This window comes from Sceloporus undulatus, chromosome 4 (assembly GCF_019175285.1).
Source record: "Sceloporus undulatus isolate JIND9_A2432 ecotype Alabama chromosome 4, SceUnd_v1.1, whole genome shotgun sequence".
Classification (NCBI taxonomy): Eukaryota; Metazoa; Chordata; class Lepidosauria; order Squamata; family Phrynosomatidae; genus Sceloporus; species Sceloporus undulatus.
Genome location: NC_056525.1, coordinates 244,650,939 through 244,670,835, shown reverse-complemented (window position 1 = coordinate 244,670,835; position 19,897 = coordinate 244,650,939). Strand labels below are relative to the sequence as shown.

At 42.5% G+C, this 19,897-nt stretch overlaps 1 protein-coding gene across 2 annotated transcripts in view; it reads left to right on the top strand.

The window, feature by feature from the left end:
- GPR20 (G protein-coupled receptor 20) overlaps positions 1-19,897 on the top strand; it is a 49,023-nt gene that overhangs the window by 10,340 nt on the left and 18,786 nt on the right. Inside the window, exon 1 of one of the 2 annotated variants that reach the window (XM_042464547.1) lies at positions 5,827-5,932. The exons of the other annotated variant lie outside the window; for it this stretch is intronic. Within the exon in view, the coding sequence (XP_042320481.1) occupies positions 5,849-5,932 (84 nt within the window). The 5' untranslated portion in view covers positions 5,827-5,848. Of the gene's footprint in view, positions 1-5,826; positions 5,933-19,897 lie in introns of those variants that run through there. 2 annotated transcript variants of the gene reach the window in all.

The window sequence follows — 19,897 nt, the reverse complement described above, 5'->3', positions numbered from 1 at the left end:
GGATGTGAAGCTGGAGGCTTTCATGGCTGGCATCCATAGTTTTTTGTGGGTTTTTCAGGCTATGTGGCCATGTTCTATAAGAGATTATTCCTGATGTTTTGCCAGCATCTCTGGCAGGCATCTTCAGAGAAAGCAAGCAGGAGTAGAACCATAGCTTGGAAGTTGGACTACAGAGCCCAGAATCCCTCAGCCAGCAATAGTAATCCAGGTTAGATACTGCTGAGGCATGACTGTAGCTAATTTCTCTCCCTCTCAGAGTCTGTTAAAGTTTGTTGTGATGCTACAAGGATACTCAGACGCAAAGCTGAATGAAGAACCACACCTGGGAGAAATTTGCAAAGGGTTCAAATCCTTGCTCAGTCATGGAAATGCACTGGGGGACCTTGGGCGAGTCACATTCTCTCAGCCTCAGAGGAAGTCAACAGCAAATCTCCTGTGAACAATCTGTTGATGAAAACCCTCTGATATCTTCTCCTTAGAATCATAGAATCGTAGAGTTGGAAGAGACCGCAAGGGCCATTCAGTCTAACCCCCTGCCATGCAGGAAATCACAATCAAAGCATCCCTGTAAATCAGAAATGACTTGAAGACTCACAACAACAACAGCTCTGCCTTTTCTGGAAGGTGCCTGAATCCAACAATGTCTAGAGGATCATCTGATCCCCAGCCCTTGGTATATAGGAAATAAGAACAGGTTTGCATTCGTTTCTCAGGAAACTGCTCAGTGCTTGGATGTTAGATCTGATAGAGTTTCATTTAGTTCCATGCCCTCTTGAAAATATTCTCACACTCCTCTTCCAAGCTTCTCACCTCAAAACAAATTGCAGAACAGGAAAAATGAAATCTCATCACTCAGAGAAAGTAGTGGAGGCTGAGCACTCCACTAAGCACATTCCAGAGGTCTTGGCAAGTCCCTCTTTCCCTGCCAAATTCCTCTGCTAAATGTGGGTGGTAAAGGTTTTAAAGGCCAATGTTCCTAGTTTTTGGTGGGTATTTCAGGCTATGTGGCCATGTTCTAGAAGAGTTTCTTCCTGACATTTCGCCAGCATCTGTGGCTGGCATCTTCAGAGAATGCTTGCCTGGAAAAAGTTGGGTGTATGTGTGTTTGTGTGTATACACACACACACACACACACACACTGTGTGAGCCTGGGAATGCAGGAGTGATTTGCATGTGTATTGTTCTGGGAGGCTAATGCAAAAGAGGATTAGTGTCTGCTAATCGGTGATCATTATCTGCTGGGAAAGCCCCTGACTCTGAGTGGTTTCCCATTTGCATTTGCTGAGTCCTCATTTTGCTATTCCTCAGGACTGGTAGCCAAATTTTGTTCACTTTAAGAGTTTCTTTTTTCCGGTTGAAATTATCCAGATGTTTGTGAATTTCAATGGCTTCCCTGTGCATTCTGACATGGTAGTGGTCCACATGGTCCAGAATTTCAGTGTTTTCAAACAGTATTTTATGCCCAGGGTGGTTTGTAGCATGATTTACCCTAGAGTTTGGAGACATTCAGTTTTTAAACTAAGGGCCTATACAAACTGGGAGAAAGGGGCAGACATAGGCTGCCCCTTTCTCCCCCAGATTGTGGCTCCTTTCTCTGCTATTGCTGAGGTGCCATAAGCACCCTGGAGCAGCACTGTGACGTCCATCATGCACCACACCATTTGGATGCAGTGCCCGAGCCATGTCATCGTCACACATGCCGTGTAAGCGATGCACCAAGATGGCACCCGTGGCACACCAATATGGCACCTGTAGCATGCAGTAGTACTCAGGAGTATGCGGACGCTCCACTCTCCCATGCCCTACTTTCGGCCGCAGGCCAGTGCAAAGCACTGGTCTATACTGGGCCTAAGTTCTCGAAACCCCTAGTGGTCCTGCTGGTTGAAGATACTGGGAGCTGTAGTCCAAATTTTTCTCTTCCTTACCATATGATTTGCCACAAATTTTTAGGGGCAGAAAAATGGACCTTAATAATCTCATAATATAGATGTTGAACAGGTGAAGCCCTGACATTCAGTGATAAGGTTTGCTTCATTTATTGATTTGTGCCCCTAACAGGGCTGTAGAATCATAGTACAGAACAATACAGGAATGAAGGCTCTGTTGCCAAAGTAACTTTTGGAGGAAATGCACAAATCATGACAGATGCTTCTCCCACCCAGGCACTCAGGTTAACAATAAACATAACAATAAACATATTTCACTCCCCAGTCCAATTTTAAAATTTTATTGACACTGTAGAAATAAAGCAGCTTGTTGTTGTTGCTGCTGCTGTTGTTGTGTGCCTTCAAGTCATTTCTGACAATATGGCAACCCTAAGGTAAACTATCACAGGATTTTCTTGGGAGGTTTCTTCAGAGGGGGTTTGCCATTGTCATCCTCTGAGGTTGTGAGAGTGTGACCTGCCCAAGGTCACCAAGTGGGTTTCCATGGCTGAGTGGGGATTTGAACCCTGGTCTCCAGACTCATAGTCCAATACTAAAACTATTACACCATGCTGGCTCATGACACCACTGTGACTGTCATGACTCTGTCCTACAGATTCCTGGGAGTTGTAGGCTGGGGAGGCACCAGAGCTCTCTTGCAGAATAACTCACCAAACTACAAATCCCAGGATTCTGAAGGATAGAGTCGTGGCAGTTAAAGTGGTGTCAAAGTGCTTTATTGTTGCAGTGTGGATATACAACCATAGCAACACTTTGAGGCAGGCCAGGCCAAGATGTAACAGCTAATCTATGACCATTCATCAAACTTCATGGTTGATTCAAGATTCAAATCCAGGTCTCTCCTGTTTAACTCTGACATGTAGACTCTGTATCTGGAGCCTTAGGATACCCCCAGCAATTTGCTTGATAACAACTGAGTTTGTATTTTTTTTTATTTTTTATTTTTGTAAGCAGAGGAAATGTATTTTAAGTAACGTCACTCATTTCTTTGGAAAAGCCATTACTGCTGGCGACTGACTAGGTTCCAGCTGCCATTTGTTTCTGCCCTCTGAGGGCTCCTTGGTGGTTCCCATGTGGCTTAGGGAGCCATGGGCAGATCATGTGTTGTCTTCCCTCTGGCATCCATCAAAGAGGCAGTGTGATACCCTGGGAAACCTGCCTGTCTTTGGCAAAGTCTCAACAACCAGCCAGAAACTTTGCAGCTGTTTGTCACTCATTTCCTTCTTTCGAAAGCAGGACTTGAAATCATATACTCTTCCAGATGTTATTGGACTCCAGCTCCCAGCAATCCTCATCCTTGCCTGTGCTGGCTACAGCTACTGGAAAACATAGTCCGACAACATCTTAAAGGCTTCGTGATTCCTTTGTTAACTTCAGTTTATGGCAACTTTATGAATGAGAGACTTTCAAGGCCTCCAGTCATCAGTTGACCTGTTCAGGTCTTGCTAGTTTAGGGCTATGGTTTTCTTTGTTCAGTCAATCCTTCTGCACCATGGTCTCCCTGTTTTTCTACTGTCTTCCACTTCCATTATTGTCTTTTCCAATAGGTCATGTCATCTCAGGATACGTTCAAAGTATGACAATCTCAGTTTAGTCATCTCCACTTCTAGTGAGAGGTTTGATTTGTTCAAAGACCCTGTTGCCCAAAAAGCTGGGGTCAAGACAAGAATCTTCACAGTTTGAGACTTCTTTGATGCAAAATTCACACATGGTTGTTGTGCGCAGAAAGCAGCATTTTTTTCTGTGCAGAAAATAATATTTCGTGCAGGGTTTTTGTTTTTTTGTGCATGCATAAAATGCTGGTTCCTGTGCAATTCTGCCAGTTTTGCACAGAATAAGTCTTGAACTGCAAATAATCTTTCAAAACTATGCCATTTTCAAAAGACTTTCTCACAAGAAAGGAACTGCTAAGCCTATTCGCTGCTTCCTCTGAGAATAAAATTAGCAAATAATAATATCCCTAAAGTAAAGTCACATCTGAGAACATCACTCTACAGATAAGAAAGCAATAGTAAAACAAAGAAGAAATGCATCAACAACTCCTAATTACCTTCCTTTACTGCCACCTGTAGATACATACCTGTTTGTGCAAGTGTGGTTACACACTTCTCTATTTCCAATCGCAACCAATCCTTTGGTCCCTCAGAAACCAAAATAGTAGAATGCATTGGAAAGAAGTGATTGACTGCAGCAATATATAGCATTCCTAGTGGTCACTTTGTGTACCGCTGCATCATTTGTCAGCTTTTTGGTGCCTGATAGGCTTGTTTCCTGCTACAATGAGACATAGACACTGCAAACTGGGCTGTTGTGGTGAGCTTCCCCATAGAAACCCATACAGACTCTTATGCATCTTAATTGGTGTCATGAAGGTCACCTACTCTGGAGCAGTTAAGGACCGAGTCTGTTTACTCAACCAATTCCAACCCATGGAAATCCATTTATCAAACTGCAGCTACTGGAACTAATTCTGTGATAACATCCCCAAGGCCCTGTTGTTGTCTGTCCAAGCACATAAGGAAAATGTCAAAGTTGCCTCATCAGATTAGACCAAAAGACTATTGCAGAATGCTTTTTCCCCCCAGTTGGGAACTCTGCGAGACTGAGACTGCATCTACACTGCAGCATTAATACAGTTTGACACAGCTTTGACTGCTATGGACTTCTGAGTCTTGTGAGATAGTTAGTCTTCTCTGTCAGAGAGCTCTGGTTCCACAGCTTGTTCCATCCTCAATAAGAAATCCATTGAAACATTTAAACAGGGCTATTATATAACCCCTGAACCTCCTTATCCCCAGGCTAAACATACCCAGCTCCCTGGGCTACTCCTCAAATCCCAGAATTCCATAGAATGGAGCCATAACAGTTAAGTGGGTGTCAAACTCCATCAATTCTGCAGTGTATCTGCAGGCTCTCCCCATCTCCCATGTGAAACAGAAACCATGCATGCTTCTAAAGTTGTTGGACTGCAAGTCCCAGCAGCCCTAACCAATTATAGCCCATGCTCGGGGTTGCTGGGAGTTACAATCCAATGACATCTGGAAGACTAAATGCTTTCCAGCCCTGCTGTTGTTATATGTTGATGTCAAGTGAGAAGCTGGGCAAGCACTAGTTAGAGGCTGTAAAGATGGTGTCCATTTTCCATATATTTTACAATATTTTGATTCTACATATGGCTTGGGAAAGGCCATACCTCCCTATGCAAGCCTATCCAAGTTTTAAGATCCTCAGGGAAGGGCTTTCTCTCAGACTCACCATTGTTCTTGCAGTGTGCCTTCAAGTTGTTTCTGAGTTATGGCAAGCCTATCACAAGGCTTTCATGGCAAGATTTATCCAGAGGTGGCCATAGCCTTCCTCTGACACTGAGACTTGCCCAAACGGGTTTCCGTGGCTGAGCAAGGATTCAAAATCCCAAAGTCCTAGTCCAAAACTCAAACCACTACACTACACTAGCTTTCTGAGAGAAAAGCAGGATGAAATTAAATTGAATTAAATTAAATTAGTAAAATGTTCATTGGTGTTAAATTATTATTTTTAACTGTAAGCCATCAAGACATTTTCTTGGAAAGGAAAGGGACAAGTGCAGAGCTAGATGGAGAGATGGATAGAAAAAGGGACTCTCTCCAGGGCTTAAAAATTCAGCAACTTCCCTGTCACTTCATAAATTTCGAACAGACAGGCAGGCAGGGAGCCAACTGCTCACAAACAGATTTGGATTGGAACATGGATGGAGGACGAGGAGTTTGGATTTGTTTTTCTTGTTTGGTTCTTTTGGTTCCCAGTGACACTTTCCCATTAGGCCACCCTTTTTGCTATATTTGGAGGGGGGGGGAGGTTGATTTCCCCCCCCCCTAATGCTGTCTGCCTTGGGTTCCATTCCCAAGAACTTTCAAGTATCTTGAATGAAGAGGCTCAACTCCATCAGTAAATCTCCTACCCTGTCATCACTAATTTTCACACCCATCCCTATCAGAGTTTACTGGCAGGTAAGTCTTTATTTTCCCTTAGGCATGCTTTTAAGGCCTGAGAGTTGGGAAGAGAAAGGAGCGTCTTTCCCCCATAAAGTGAAAAATGGGGGAGGAGAAAAAGAGGAATCAGCACCTTTAAGACTGAGATATTTTAGTATGAGAGCATTCATGAGTAGCAATCTACTTCTTCAGATACACTCATGGAGTGAATAACAAATCACAGATATATTAGCAGTTACACAGCTGTGGAGAGAGAGATGGGAGTGTGATAGGATACCAAAAGTTGCAATTTATGAAATTGGCCATAAACCTTCAAACAGTTTTGTAAGGTGATCTGTAGCTGCTTTGTCGGACTGTTTCTCAGACAGTTCTGAAGTGTGAAAGCAATAAATCTGCTTACTGAGAATAATTTTCCTTGACTTCAGAAGCTTTGCTGGGGAGAAGTGTTTTGCTGCACACTTGGTTGTGAGGACATATGCATTAATAGATGTAGTGTGCCAAGAAACTCTCGTCTCTGTTCACACCTCTGATAATGGATTGGAATTTGTGAATATCTCTAATTCAGCTATTTCTCTGTTTCAAGAGCAGCAGGTGGTGGATTCTTCTTCTTTGGGGGTCTTTAAACCGAGGTTAATGAGCATTTTACAGGAGTGCTTTTATTCTGTATCCCAGCATGGCAGGGGCTTGGATTCGATGGCCTTTACAACCCCTTCCAACTCAAAGATTCTATGAATCGTTCTGTTGAGACGACACTTTTCTGAAACACCACCCTGTGCTGGTTGGGAGATGTAGTCCAAAAAGTAACTTTCCCAAGCTTTGGATGTACTATTGCAATAGCAGCAATAGCAGCTTCATTTATATACCACTTCATACCACTCTAAGCAGTCTATATGCAGTTTACAATTGTACTGTACTAAATTAACCTAACTGGCAGCTGACAGTCTTAAGGGATTTCAAGGCACATAAGACTTGATGAGTGAAGAGCTTCCACTCGGAGGGAAGTGGATCTAAGCGGATCACCCTTTCCCCCTGCCTCTGTTTTTAGGTGAAACAGTCACATCCACGGAGGGCATTTTTTGGGTGGAGGCAGACAGCGCCAGACAATTCCCCCTCTAAGAAAAGGATGTTGTAAGATCCAAGCCAAGAAAAGGGAGAAGCAGTGATTTCCTCCTCTTCCTCCTGTCAACAATCAATTTTAAATAATATCTCTTGCTTTCAACAACTGTAACTTTCACTGAAGAGAGCACAGAGCTTCAGCTTTCTCATGGCACACAGACATGGTTGAAATATTATGGACCCTGGAAGCAGCATATTTGTGAAACCCTCTTGATTTTTTTTCCAAGTGCTTTCTTCCAGTCTCCGAATGCCCTTAAAGTAAAGACATATTGTTTTGACATGTTTGGTTAGAAATTACAAGAAGACTATCAGAAAGCTACATCAGCAGATGGAGAATACTATAAACAAGAGATGGGAAACTGCAATAAGGCTGGGAGGGGGAGACTTTCTGAGAAAGTGCTTTTTTGTTTGCTTCTGTTTTAATTTGCATTCCCAATAAATGTAAAAACTTAGGCTGAGATCCTATATAAAGGAAATGGAGTGTAATTTCAGCTGCTCTGAAAGTCTTTAGGGCTGAAGGGCGGGATATAAATATCATAAATAAATAAATAATAATAAATAATTTCAGTTATGTGAGGAATGTGCCTTAGTGAATTGCAATACTGCACAAGTGAATGTGCAGATCAAGGTGAAACACACAGCTGCAATGTGCAATGCACCTCTGCATGCAAGACTCATAATGGACAAGCCACATGAGCAAGTGTCCATGTGCAATGGCACCACATGCGAAATTCAGATGACTATGGACTTCTGCATTGGGCAAAAATGTCCATCCACTTCTGTAGGGAAAATTAACAGGATTATCTCACCGGTAAAAAAACAAACCAGGAGCATAGTGGTATGCTCCCATCAATATTGTGTGATAATGTGAAGATTATTACATGATGTTGTACAACGTCACGATTGTCCCATGATTATCCTGTGAATAAAGAGGAATTCTAGCACCACTTTTTATTCATGGGAAAATCCCATGAATAAAAAGCAATGCTAGAATTCCTCTTCATTCACGGGATAATTGTGGGATATTCACAATGTCATGCGATGTCGTGTGATAATATTTGCATTATCGCGTGATATTGATGAAAGCATCCCGCTATGCTCCCATCTTTTTTGCTAGTGTGATAATCATCCCCTTTTCTCCCTCTCACTTACATACCCCTATGAATTGGATTTTAATTGTATATTGTAATTAATGTAATGTGGTTTTAATTTTATGTTGTTTTAATAATTTTACTATGTACACCGCTTTGATCACTGCGGAAAAGCGGTATAGAAATAAATTTTATTTATTATAATCTCCACACCTAAGTCAGTAACAGGAAGCCAGGCAACACAGAATACAATATATTTATATGTGCCACTATGCTTTAAATTTATTATAGAGTCACTATTAAGTCCCTTACAACAATTAAAATAATTCTAAATTGATTCAAAAATAAATAAAAGATGATAACAATAAATGCCAAATAGTCAGAACTGCTGCTTAGGGCTTTATCACACTAGGCAAGTAAAGTGCAGTTGTTCTTGTTGTTGTGTGTCTTCAAGCAGTTTCCACCTTATGATGACTTTAAGGTGAATGTATCATGGGTTTTTCTTGGCACATTTCTTCAGAGAGTTTGCCATTGCCATCATCTGATGCTGAGAGAGTGTGACTTGTCCAAGGTCACCCAGTGGATTTACATGGCCAAGACAGCCAATGACAGCAAAATTAAGGCAAGAAAGCCAAAAAACAAAAAAAACAAAAACAAAAAAAACCCCTCTGATATTGTTTGCAACCTGAAGGTGGCCTTATTCATCCTTACCTGGGGGTGAAGATAAGCTCCAGTAAATAGGAATAGGATCCCATGTTGTTAGATCAAGAGGAGGAGGTTAAAATAGGGAAAAATTTAGCAGGGGGAGGTAGAAATAGGAGGACAAGACTGCAGTGATGGCAATGGCATGGCAACTAGAGGAGAAGGGAAATCCTTCTCCAATTTCCCATCTTCAATCCATCCAGACAGGGCAAGAAAAATGACCCAGGAGGACCTGTTGGCATGGCAGCCCTCCAGAAGGAGGCAAAATGCCCGGAATCCACATGCCGCCATTAGCCATCTCTGCTATATAGACTTGGCTGCTTCTGAAATATCTGGTTCTGGATCTTCAGAGCCAGGATCTGTGGAAGAGGCAAGAATGAGTGGGGTGATGCCTATGCCAAAATGCCACACACTTGGTTGTGAGGACATATGCATTTTCCTAATCACTGCTGCCCTACCCATAGAGCTTGTCTCTAAAGACCTAGAAGTAGGGACTTACAAATCAGTACTGTACTATAGAGATGTGCTAGGTAGAGCAGGACATTTTTGGCTGTCTAGTGGCATCAGATGTTTGTGGTGACCTCAAATGGTATCTTCCCCCAAGCTTTTCTGACACTGGATTTCACAGTCTGACACTGAATTTTGCTGCAAACCATAGCAGCACCAGGATACACTACTGAATTTTGGCAGTGGCTTGCTTTTGTTTTGGTTGATCTTGAGGGGCTTGTCGGTAGTGTTGGTATGTGCCTTCAAGCTGACACTGAATTACAATGACCCTATCTTAGGGTTTTCTTGCACGAATTGTTCAGAAGAGGTTTGCCATTGCTTTCCTCTAAGTCTGACTTGCACAAGGTCACCCAGGGGGTTTCCTTGACTGGGTGGGGATCCAAACCCTGGACTCTTGGAGTCCAAGTCCAGCACTCAAACCACTATACCATGTTGGCGTTTACCTTTACATAGTCTGCTGCTTTCTTACTTGCATTTAATATTGGGAATTTTTTAGCTAATAGATACTGTACACTTCATAGAAACATAGAATCATAGAGTTGGAAGAAAACCCAAGGGTCATCCAGTCCCAACCCCCTGCCATGCAGGAACACACAATCAAAGCACCCTTGACAGATGGCCATCCAGCCTCTGTTTAAAGACTTCCAAAGAAGGAGACCCCATTGCACTCTGAGGCATCATATTCCAATGTTGATTGGCTCTTGCCGTCAGGACGTTCTTCCTAGTGTTGAGGTGGAATCTATTTTCATTGGGTTCAAAGCCTACATTTTCCCACCCCTGCTCTGTTGTTGTTGTTGCTGTTGTTGTTGTTAACTGCATTCGAGTTGGCCTCAACTCATGGGGACCATGTGGATGAGACACCTCCAAGCCCCCCTTTCTTCAACTGTCCTGCTCAGGTCCTGTAGGCTTATGGTCATGCCCCTCTTGATTGAGTCTATCCATCTGGTTTGCAGTCTTCCCCTATTTCTACTGCCCTACACCTTTCCTAACATTATTGGCTTTTCTAGTGAGTCATCTCTTCTCATGATGTGGCCAAAGTATGACAGCTGCAATTTTATCATCTTAGCTTCCAAAGAGAGCTCAGGCTTGATCTGTTCTTGGACCCATTTGTTTGCCTTTTGGGCCATGGTATCCTTAACACTCTTTTCCAGCACCATATTTCAAATGAATTGATTTTCTTTCTATCAGATTTCTCCACTGTCCAGTTCTCACATCCATACATGGTAATAGGGAATCTGATGGCTTGTACGATCCTAACTTTGGTGTTCAGTTTGATATCTTTGCATTTTAAGATCTTGTCAGGTTCTTTCATACCTGCCCTTTGCCAGTCGTAATCTTCTTCTGATTTCTTAATTGCAATCCCCATTCAGATCAATGTTTAATCCAAGGTATGGGAAATCTTTATTGCAATTTCTGCTAAAAAGTCCCAAACATTCTTTGCTTTCTTCTGAGGGGACCTCCTCCAGCCCCACATCCCTTTGGTTGTCCTTTTCTGCATCGTTTGCATGAGTGCTCTGTTTGGGACATTAAATCTTTCCCGATGTCATTTCACCCTTATTAGGTAGTTAACACTTCTATATAAATATTACAGCTGTCTGGGGATTAGCATGACTTGAGGATGTTTACAGCATGTGTGTCCACCACCCATGTATTTGGAATCAGCACCTTTCATTTTATGCAAGGTGACCATGAAGTTTTTTTGGCAAGATTTGTTCATAGGGGTTTTGTCATTGCTAACCTGTGAGGCTGAGAGAGTTAGCCAGTGGGTTTCTCTGGCCAAGTGGAGATTTGAACCCTGGTCTCCAGGTTCGAAGTCCAGCACTCAAACTGCTACACCATACTGGTTCTCAGTGTGATACAACAGTCAAACAGTCAATGTGGTTCTAGGTTGCATTAGTAGGAGTATAGTGGCCAAACTGAGGGAGGTACTAGGGCTACTACAAGTAGTGTAGTGGTGTAGTGGTTTGCTTGTTGGACTATGACTCTGAAGATCAGGGTTCGATTCTTGAGCATAAAACCCACTGGATGACTCTGGCCAAGTCACACTCTCAGCCTCTGAGGATGGCACTGGCAAACCCCTCCTGAAGAAATTTGCCAAGGAAACTCTATTATAAGTTTGCCTTAGGGTCACCATAAGTCAAAAATGACTTGGAGGCACACAGCAACAACAATACAGTTACTCTATTCTGCTTTGATTAGAACTCACCTGGAACACTGTGTTCAGTTTGATATTGATATGCTGGGACATGTTTAAAGGAGGTTGACCAAAATGGTAAAAGGTCTGCAAACCAAGCCCTATGAGAAATCGCTTGAGGAGCTGGGTATATTTAGCTTGGAACAGAGAAGATGGAGATGTTATATGGTAGCCATTTTTAAATATCTTAACAGTTATCATGCAGAAGATGGAGCAAGCTTGGTTTCTGCTGCCCCAGACACTAAGAGGTTTATCACATTAATAAAAAAACTTGACTGATCCCCAATGGGATACATTCGGGTTGCGGTATGCTATTTACAGTACATGTAATTCGCCGCCAATTGTGCCAGACGATTCCAGCCCACCTGCATCCTGAGTCCCAGGCGTGCTTTGGAAGTTTCTTTTCAAAGTCGGGAACTTTCCAACTCTGAAAAGTGGCCTCCGAAGCATGGCTAGGACTCAGGATGCAGCTGGGATGCAGCCGCCTGGTGGCAGCGGTGGCAAATTATGTGTGATAATTCCCAGTAGCATCCTGCAACCCAACTGTATTCCGTGGGGAGCAGTCGGTTTTGGTTTGTTTTTTTTTTTGTGTGTGTGTGTTTTTTGTCAATGCAATAATCTCCTAAAACATAAACTGGTGGATTCAAATTACAAGAAAAGAGATTCCACCTAAACATGAAGAAAACCTTTTTACTGTAAGAGCTGTTCAGCAATGGAATGGACTGTGGTGGACTCTCCATCTATCGAGCCCTTTAAACAGAGGGCATCGTTCAGGACTCCTTTAGTTGTGTATACCCGCATGGCCAGGGAATAGACTTGGGAGCCCTTGATGTCCAACTTTCTGACTCAGAGGGTGTATCCAGACTGCAGAAATCAAGCAGTCTGACACCACTTTAACTGCCGTGGCTCTATCATATAGAATCCTAGGATTTGTAATTTGATGAGGCACTAGAGCTCTCTGACAGATCAGGCTGAATACCTCACCTAACTACAAACCCCAGGATTCCACAGTAAGGAGCCATGACCATTAAAGTGGTGTCAAACTCCTTTATTTCTGCAGCGGGGAAGAGCTGTAAAATTCTATTATTTCAATGGGATTTGCCTACAACTAGCTTTGCCCATCAAGGTTCTGAAGGGTTTATGAGTATAGACCAAGAACAGTTGTACACCATAACCATCTCAGCCACTCACCAATAAAATGTTTTTACTAGGTTTTGAGTGTGTGCGTAGATAAATATAGAGAGGAGTGAAGAACCAATTCTACCCAGCCTTGTCATAGTGTTTCTCTTAAAACAGCTCTTCAAATCATGTTATTGCAAGGAAATATTTTTAGCCCCTGTGACAGCAGGGGATAAAATTATCTTGAAAATCTAAATCTCAAGATATCAGAAATGAAAAAAGAGAACATGGCAGCAGGAGAGGTGCCATAATTGGTTGATATAGCACCAGGGTAGGCAAGAGGTAGTTTCCGATTCATTATCTCTAGACAAAATTTGCAGTTGATTAATAAGGGTATCTGCTTACCAATGGTATAAGAATAGAGGAAAACACATATTTTCCTTCCTAAATTAGGCTGATAAAATCAAGAAAGCTCAGACAAAGAAAACATTTGGGATCTGACTCTGAAAGGATTTGTCTGTGAGCAATCGTCCTTGGATGTGTGTGTGTGTGTGTGTGTGTGTGTGTGTGCCTTCAGGTCGCCTGTTGATTTATGGTGACCCATGAATTTCATATAGTTTTCTTAGGCAAGGAATACTCAGAGGTGGTTTTGCCAGTTCCCGCCTCTGAAATATATCCCTCCAAGTAATAACCAGGGTTCTCCCTTCTTAGCATCCAAGATCATACAGGTTTTGATTCCTTTAGGGTATTTGGTACTGAAAGTAAATCCCTAGCTGAACTTGGAAAAGTTTATTGGGGGGGGGGGGGCGCTTGAGACATCAATGTGGCCATTGGGCAAGGAATGCTGGGAATTGCTGCCCCTGAAAAAATAACTGGTCCAAGTTCTGATTCCAAGGCTGAGCAAAGAGCATTGCTCTGGAGTTCATATCTGCCTTCCTGAACCACCAGTTCCAGCTGGCAAATTTCAGATGTGTTTCATCTTCTTTTGAAAAACAAGACCTGAATTATAGAGCTCATTCCCATTACACCTTGTTTGAAAAGTAACCTGTTGCTATTATTTAATGAACTGTTCCCCCCCCCCCCCCAAATGTTTCACACTGATCCACACTACACAATTATAGTAGTTTGACAGTTCCTTCACTTCTGTGGCTCCATTTCATGCAATTGTGGAGTTTATAATCTGGTGCGTGCGATATATTGAGACTTCTCTGTGAGAGACCTTTGGTCTCAACTGTTGGTTCTCCAGATGTTTTAGACTTCCTCCCAGAATGCCTGACTACTAGCCATGCTGGCTGGAGCTGATGTCCAAAATATCTGGAGGACCAAAATAAGAGAACCACTGGACCAGTCAACTCCCATAGTCAACTATGGTTCTCAATCTTATTGAATATCACACTACACAGTTATAGCATTATTATAACATTATTATTCCACTTTAACTGCTATGGCTGCCTCCTGTGGATTAGGGAAGGGCATTTAGACATCTCAACCAGAGAGCATCTAGGCCTCAGTAAAGTACAAATCCCAGAATTCTACAGGAAGCAGCTATAGCAGTTAAAATGGAATAATAGCATTTTAACATCATAGTGTGAAATGTAATTCAGGGGAGTGGGTTAGAACAGTGCTATTCAAAACATATATACCAGTGGCAGTCCATGAACCATCAGCTGCAAGTCCCTGGAAAGTGTCTAGAAGAACAAAACTAGCAACACTGATGGGAATCAGTCCCTGGCATATCAGAGGAAAGAAATTGCAAGTCCTTCACATCAGATAGCTTGAGAAGTTCCACAAAAGAGCAAGGAATTCTAAGCCTTCTTGCCAGACTATAAATGACCAGCTTCCAAAGGAGGGAGCCATAGTAGTCGAAGTGATATCAGACTACTATGGAGTTGCCATGTGAATAGTGTTGAATCAGGGGGAGACCTTGGGGTGTTTGAGAACAGATGGAATAAACCTTGAAACAAATCTTGTCAAAATATCTGTAGAATGCCTTTTAGAAAGGAATTAGAAACTATTTTGAAAGTAATTAGAAAGTGTCGTGCCCCCTTTAAATGAAAATGTAAACAGTCATATGTAACTATAACTAGTTTGGTAGTTCCAAGCTCTGCTCTTGTTTGCTCACCCCAACCATGGCAGATACTTGTATGGAGGAGGTTCATTATCTGGCATCCTTCTGCCAGTCACTCCTGTGTTAAAAATATTAACAAGTGTCAACACAAGCCTCTTCTCTTAATACAAAAATTATTACATCTCATGATTTTGCCTTTTCACTTTTCTTTTATATGGAACCTTATGGGATGAAACAGTACATGAAGGTAGCAGGGATTCTATTATTGTTTTACTTTCTGCATTCCGCACTTCAAACAAGCAGTAACTGCCTGCCTACAAAGTCCAAGTGTCATAATTTAACTCAGTGTTACTGAATAAAATTCCTGGATGATTATGTACATTGCCAAACAGGGTGGCTGACTGAGCAACATACAGAGGCAAGTGGAAAATTGCTGAGACAGTGGTGAGGTCAAGGGCATATATCTGAGTAATTCAAGATCAGGGATGTTTGATGGCACTCTTGAAATATCTAAGGGCTTGTCACAGAGAGAAGGGTGCAGATTCATTCTCTCTTGCCCCAGAGAGTAAAACCAGGTCTAATGGTTTAAAATTACAGGAGGGGAGATTTTGATTAAACATTAGAAGGAACTTCTTGACAGCAAATGTGGCTTGGCAATGGAATCAGATACATCTGCAACACTGCAGTTTGACACCACTTTAACTGCCATGGCCCCATTCTATGGAATCCTGGGATCCTGGACTTAGGGAACTGGGTATGTTTAGCCTTGAGAAGAGGCGGTTAAGAGGCAATATGATAGCCCTGCTTAAATATTTGAAGGGATGTCATATTGCGGATAGAGCAAGCTTGTTTTCTACTTCTCCAGAGAAAGGATCCAGAACAATAATTGCAAGCTACAGGAAAAGAGATTCCACCTCAACATTAGGAGGAACTTCCTGACAGTAAGGGCTGTTCAACAGTGGAACACACTCCCTCAGAGGGTGATGGAGTCTCCCTCCTTGGAAGCAGGGATGTAGCCAAGGGGGGAGGGGTTCTTGGGGTCCAGACCTCCCCCTTCCATTAGAAAAATGAGTGGTGCGTGCTGCTGCGCCGCCGCGCCCAAGCCCCATTATAATGGTGGCACTTAGTCTGGAACCCCCCCCCCCTTCCTAAAATCCTGGCTACATCCCTGTTGGAAGTCTTTAAAACTCATCTCTTCCGGTTAGCATATCCTCCTGACTCCCTTTAGAGAAATTATTCCCCTATAGAAGTTCAATATAGGATTTCTAGCTACAGTTGATAGATCTTAACTGTTTGTATACTGTTTTTAAAATTTTGTATTGGAATGTGATTGTAACTATTGTTACACTGTTTTAATATGTGATACGTACTATTTTATTGAATTTGTGCACCGCTTTGATGTTTGGAAAAGCGGTATAGAAATAAAGTTTATTATTATTATTTAAACAGAGGCTGGATGGCCATCTGTCAGGTATGCTTTGATTGAGAGTTCCTGCATGGCAGGGGTTGGACTGGATGGTGTTGTGATCTCTTCCAACTCTATGATTCCATGATACTTCTATAAAGATAATCGTCCTGCTTGGAAGGGTAAGGAGGGACGGAGAGAGAGGAAAGGACACTGACCCCACATGACAGCTGATAAAGCCAGTGCCCCAGGAACAATGTTTGTTGGAATTTTTATTTCTTGAGATTTGTTAGAAAACGCAGAAAAGGCGGAGAGATTGTTTAATCTCACCAGCAGAGCAAACACAGCGGAATATAGGTGAGCAGGTAAAACTAGGTCCACTTAACTCCCAGCCCTCATGTCCCCAAATTAAAACAAAGTCTCTTAGATTGAAAATAATAAGTTTACTTACAAAATCATGTTTATGAAGAAATACGCAGGTCTAGCTTCATGTTGCAAAGAAGATGAGGTAGAAAGGTAGACTACATGCTTCTTAAGAAAGTTTCTTTTAGCATGCAAGGGAAGGCATGCTTCTCCAAACAAGACAAAGAGATATAAAGATGATTCTCTCAGGGACAAAAGGTGAGGTGCCATCTTAGTAAACAGGAAAAGAGGAGGGGATGTTAGCAAGCAATAAAACTACAATAGACGTGCAGTTATATTCTTCAGTATGTGAAGATGCTATATATCCAAACAATGTTTCCCACCTGGGGACTAGTACTATTGAGATCTCATTGATGGGTTTCCCCTATCAATAAAAAGGGATGCACTAATTGTGGTTGGAGGACACAGCAGCTATTGACTGGAGGCGGTGGCATGTGATTAGTATCACCAAAGATGCTTTTCTCCAGATCTAATTGCATTTTAAAAGCTGCATGTAGTAATATCCTATATAAGGTTGTGAAAGCTGGACAGTGAAGAAAGCCGGCAGGGGGTGAGAAATCAAAGCATTTGAAAAGTCTTGCTGGGGGAGAGTTCTATGGATATCATGGATTGCCAAAAGGACAAATGAATGCATCCTAGAGAATACCAGTGAGAGAATACTTTCACTGTAAGTCAAGATGACTAAACTTGAGGCTGTCATGGTTAGCAGCATGACTGACTGGAAAAGATGATAATGCTCAGCAATGTAAAAGGCAATAGGAAAAGAAAAAGACCTCATGACAGGTGGATTGATTCAATCAGGGAAGTCATGGCCCTAAGTTCCCAAGGCCTGAGCAGGTCAGTTGATGACTAGGGAGTCTCGAAGGTCTCATAGGGTCACCATAAGATGAAGCCAATTTGATGGCTAATAACAAAAATAACAGCATTCAAGACATCAAACCCAACCTTCAAACAGGAAAGCTCCTTTAAAGTACAGGCTCAAACCTAGAACAGGTTTATTTAGGAAGAACTTCCTGCTGGTAAGAGCTGTTCAACAGTGGAATATGCTGCCTTGGAGTCTGGTGGAATCTTTGGGAGGTTTTCAAGCAAGCTGGATAGCCATCTGTTGGGGTGCTTTGACTGTGCTTTGACTGCATGGCAGGGGGTTGGAATGGATGGCTTGAGGTCTCTTCAGCATCACACTGAGATGAAAATCACAAGCCATCACTGCTTCAATGCAAGCTTTCTTAGAGGATGAGGCCATCAGTATTTGTGAGTCATGGCGGCTATTTATCACCCGCAGTACCAGAGGCCATATGTATCCATTGCAAGAGAATGCAAAATAGAGTACACTGTTGGACTCATGGGTTGGAAAGATAGTGGCATGTTGGTAGTACATGTAGCCCTTATGCTTGAGTATGTTTCTTTTTGTTCATTGCATTGTTCCAACATTCCTCCCTCTGTACCAACCAAAGTCCACCCAACATACATACACACAGCCATTCAATTTGATCAGGAGGGTTTTAAACTGAGTTTCATGGGGGAGGGAGACAATATTAAGGAAGGCAAAAGGGCTGGAGAAAATAATCAAACTGACATAGAGGAAACAAGACAAATAGTGCAAGGACCCAAAAGTGGGAGGAAAAAAAACTTGCACAGGCAGCAAGCTAATACTCCAAGGACAGGATCAAAATTCAAAATGACCTGAATAGACTAGAAAGCTGGGCCAAAGCTAACAAAATGAAATTCAACACGGAGAAATGTAAGGTATTGCACTTAGGGCGGAAAAATAAAATGCACAGATATAGGATGGGGACACCTGGCTGAATGAGAATACATGTGAAAGGGATCTAGGAGTCCAAGTAGAACAAAGGTTGAACATGAGTCAACAGTGTGATGCAGCAGCTAAAAAGGCAAATGCAATTTTAGGCTGTATCAATAAAGGTATGGTGTCTAGATCAAGAGAAGTAATAGTCCCACTCTATTCAGTTCTGGTCAGGCACCACCTGGAATATTGTGTCCAGTTCTGGTCACCACAATTTAAAAAGGATGTTGAGAAACTGGAGCCATGTGTCCAAAGGAGGGTGAATAAAATGGTGAAGGGTCTGAAAACCAGGTCCTATGAGGAATGACTTAGGGAGCTGAGGATGTTTAGCCTGGAGAAGAGATTAAGAGGTGATATGATAGCCCTGTTTAAATGTTTGAAGGGATATCATATTGAGGAGGGAGCAAGCTGGTTTTCTGCTGCTCCAGAGAACAGGACCCGGAACATTGGATGCAAGCTACAGAAAAAGAGATTCCACCTCAACATTAAGAGGAATTTCCTGACAGTAAGGGCTGTTCGACAGTGGAAGACACTCCCTCAGAGGTGGTGGAATTTCCTTCTTTGGAGGTCTTTAAGCAGAGGCTGGATGGCCCATCTGTAGGGGATGCTTTGACTGAGATTTCCTGCATGGCAGGGGGTTGGACTGGATGGCCCTTGTGGTCTCTTCCAACTCTATGATTCTGTGATTTCATTCCTGGTGAGAATGGTAGGGAATCAGAGAAGCATCTGTTCTGTGACCAGATGCAAAAATAATACATCATCTACAAAGATCTGCTTGGGTCCTCTAGAGATCTCAGTGGATGTTGTAATGTTTTTGCATCTGGCTTCAGGGCCATAGCCAGGCAAGCCTCTGCTCCACCAGCACTATAACCAGGCACAGAACAGGGAGTGGAGGAGTACAACAAATGTCAGGGTGTTGATGAATGGCCAGCTGTAGTTTAGCTCCTCATGAGAAACTATTATGCTGCTTTGGACCATGCTGCATTGTGGCCATATTCTGTGTGTGGAATTCTCATAGGCAACTATCAACAGAATGCTGGAGCAGATAGGCCCTTGGGGTGTCACAACATGGGCCTTCTTTAGACTAAGCTTGCAAAAAGCGAGCTTAAAAAAGAAAGCAAGAGCCACTTATAGTGAAGAGCCCCTATTACTAGGATGGACATGCTTGAGAGCTGGGAATGCCACTGGCTAATTTTGGAGGGCCACGGCATCTCATACTTTTTGGTGACTGGAAGTGACATTGTGTCCCTTTCTGTTTCATCCTAAGGGCTGTTTAGTGAGGAGAGGGTTTTTGCTGTTTCAGAGTAATGGAATCCCCTTCCTGAAAAGCACAATTAAATGGACTGAAGCCATTCTTAAAGTTTTTTTGGTTTTAAAAAAGTGGGGGCTTAGCTGAAAAATGGAAGTGGTGTGGACTTGGTGGGACCCCAAGGAGTATACTGGCCTCCATGTGGACCACGTGTGGCCTGTTGGCCATAGGATTCCCATTCCTGTCCTACTAGATTCAATCAAAAGCCTCTCTAGTCTAGTTTTCTGTTCACATAAATGCCTGTA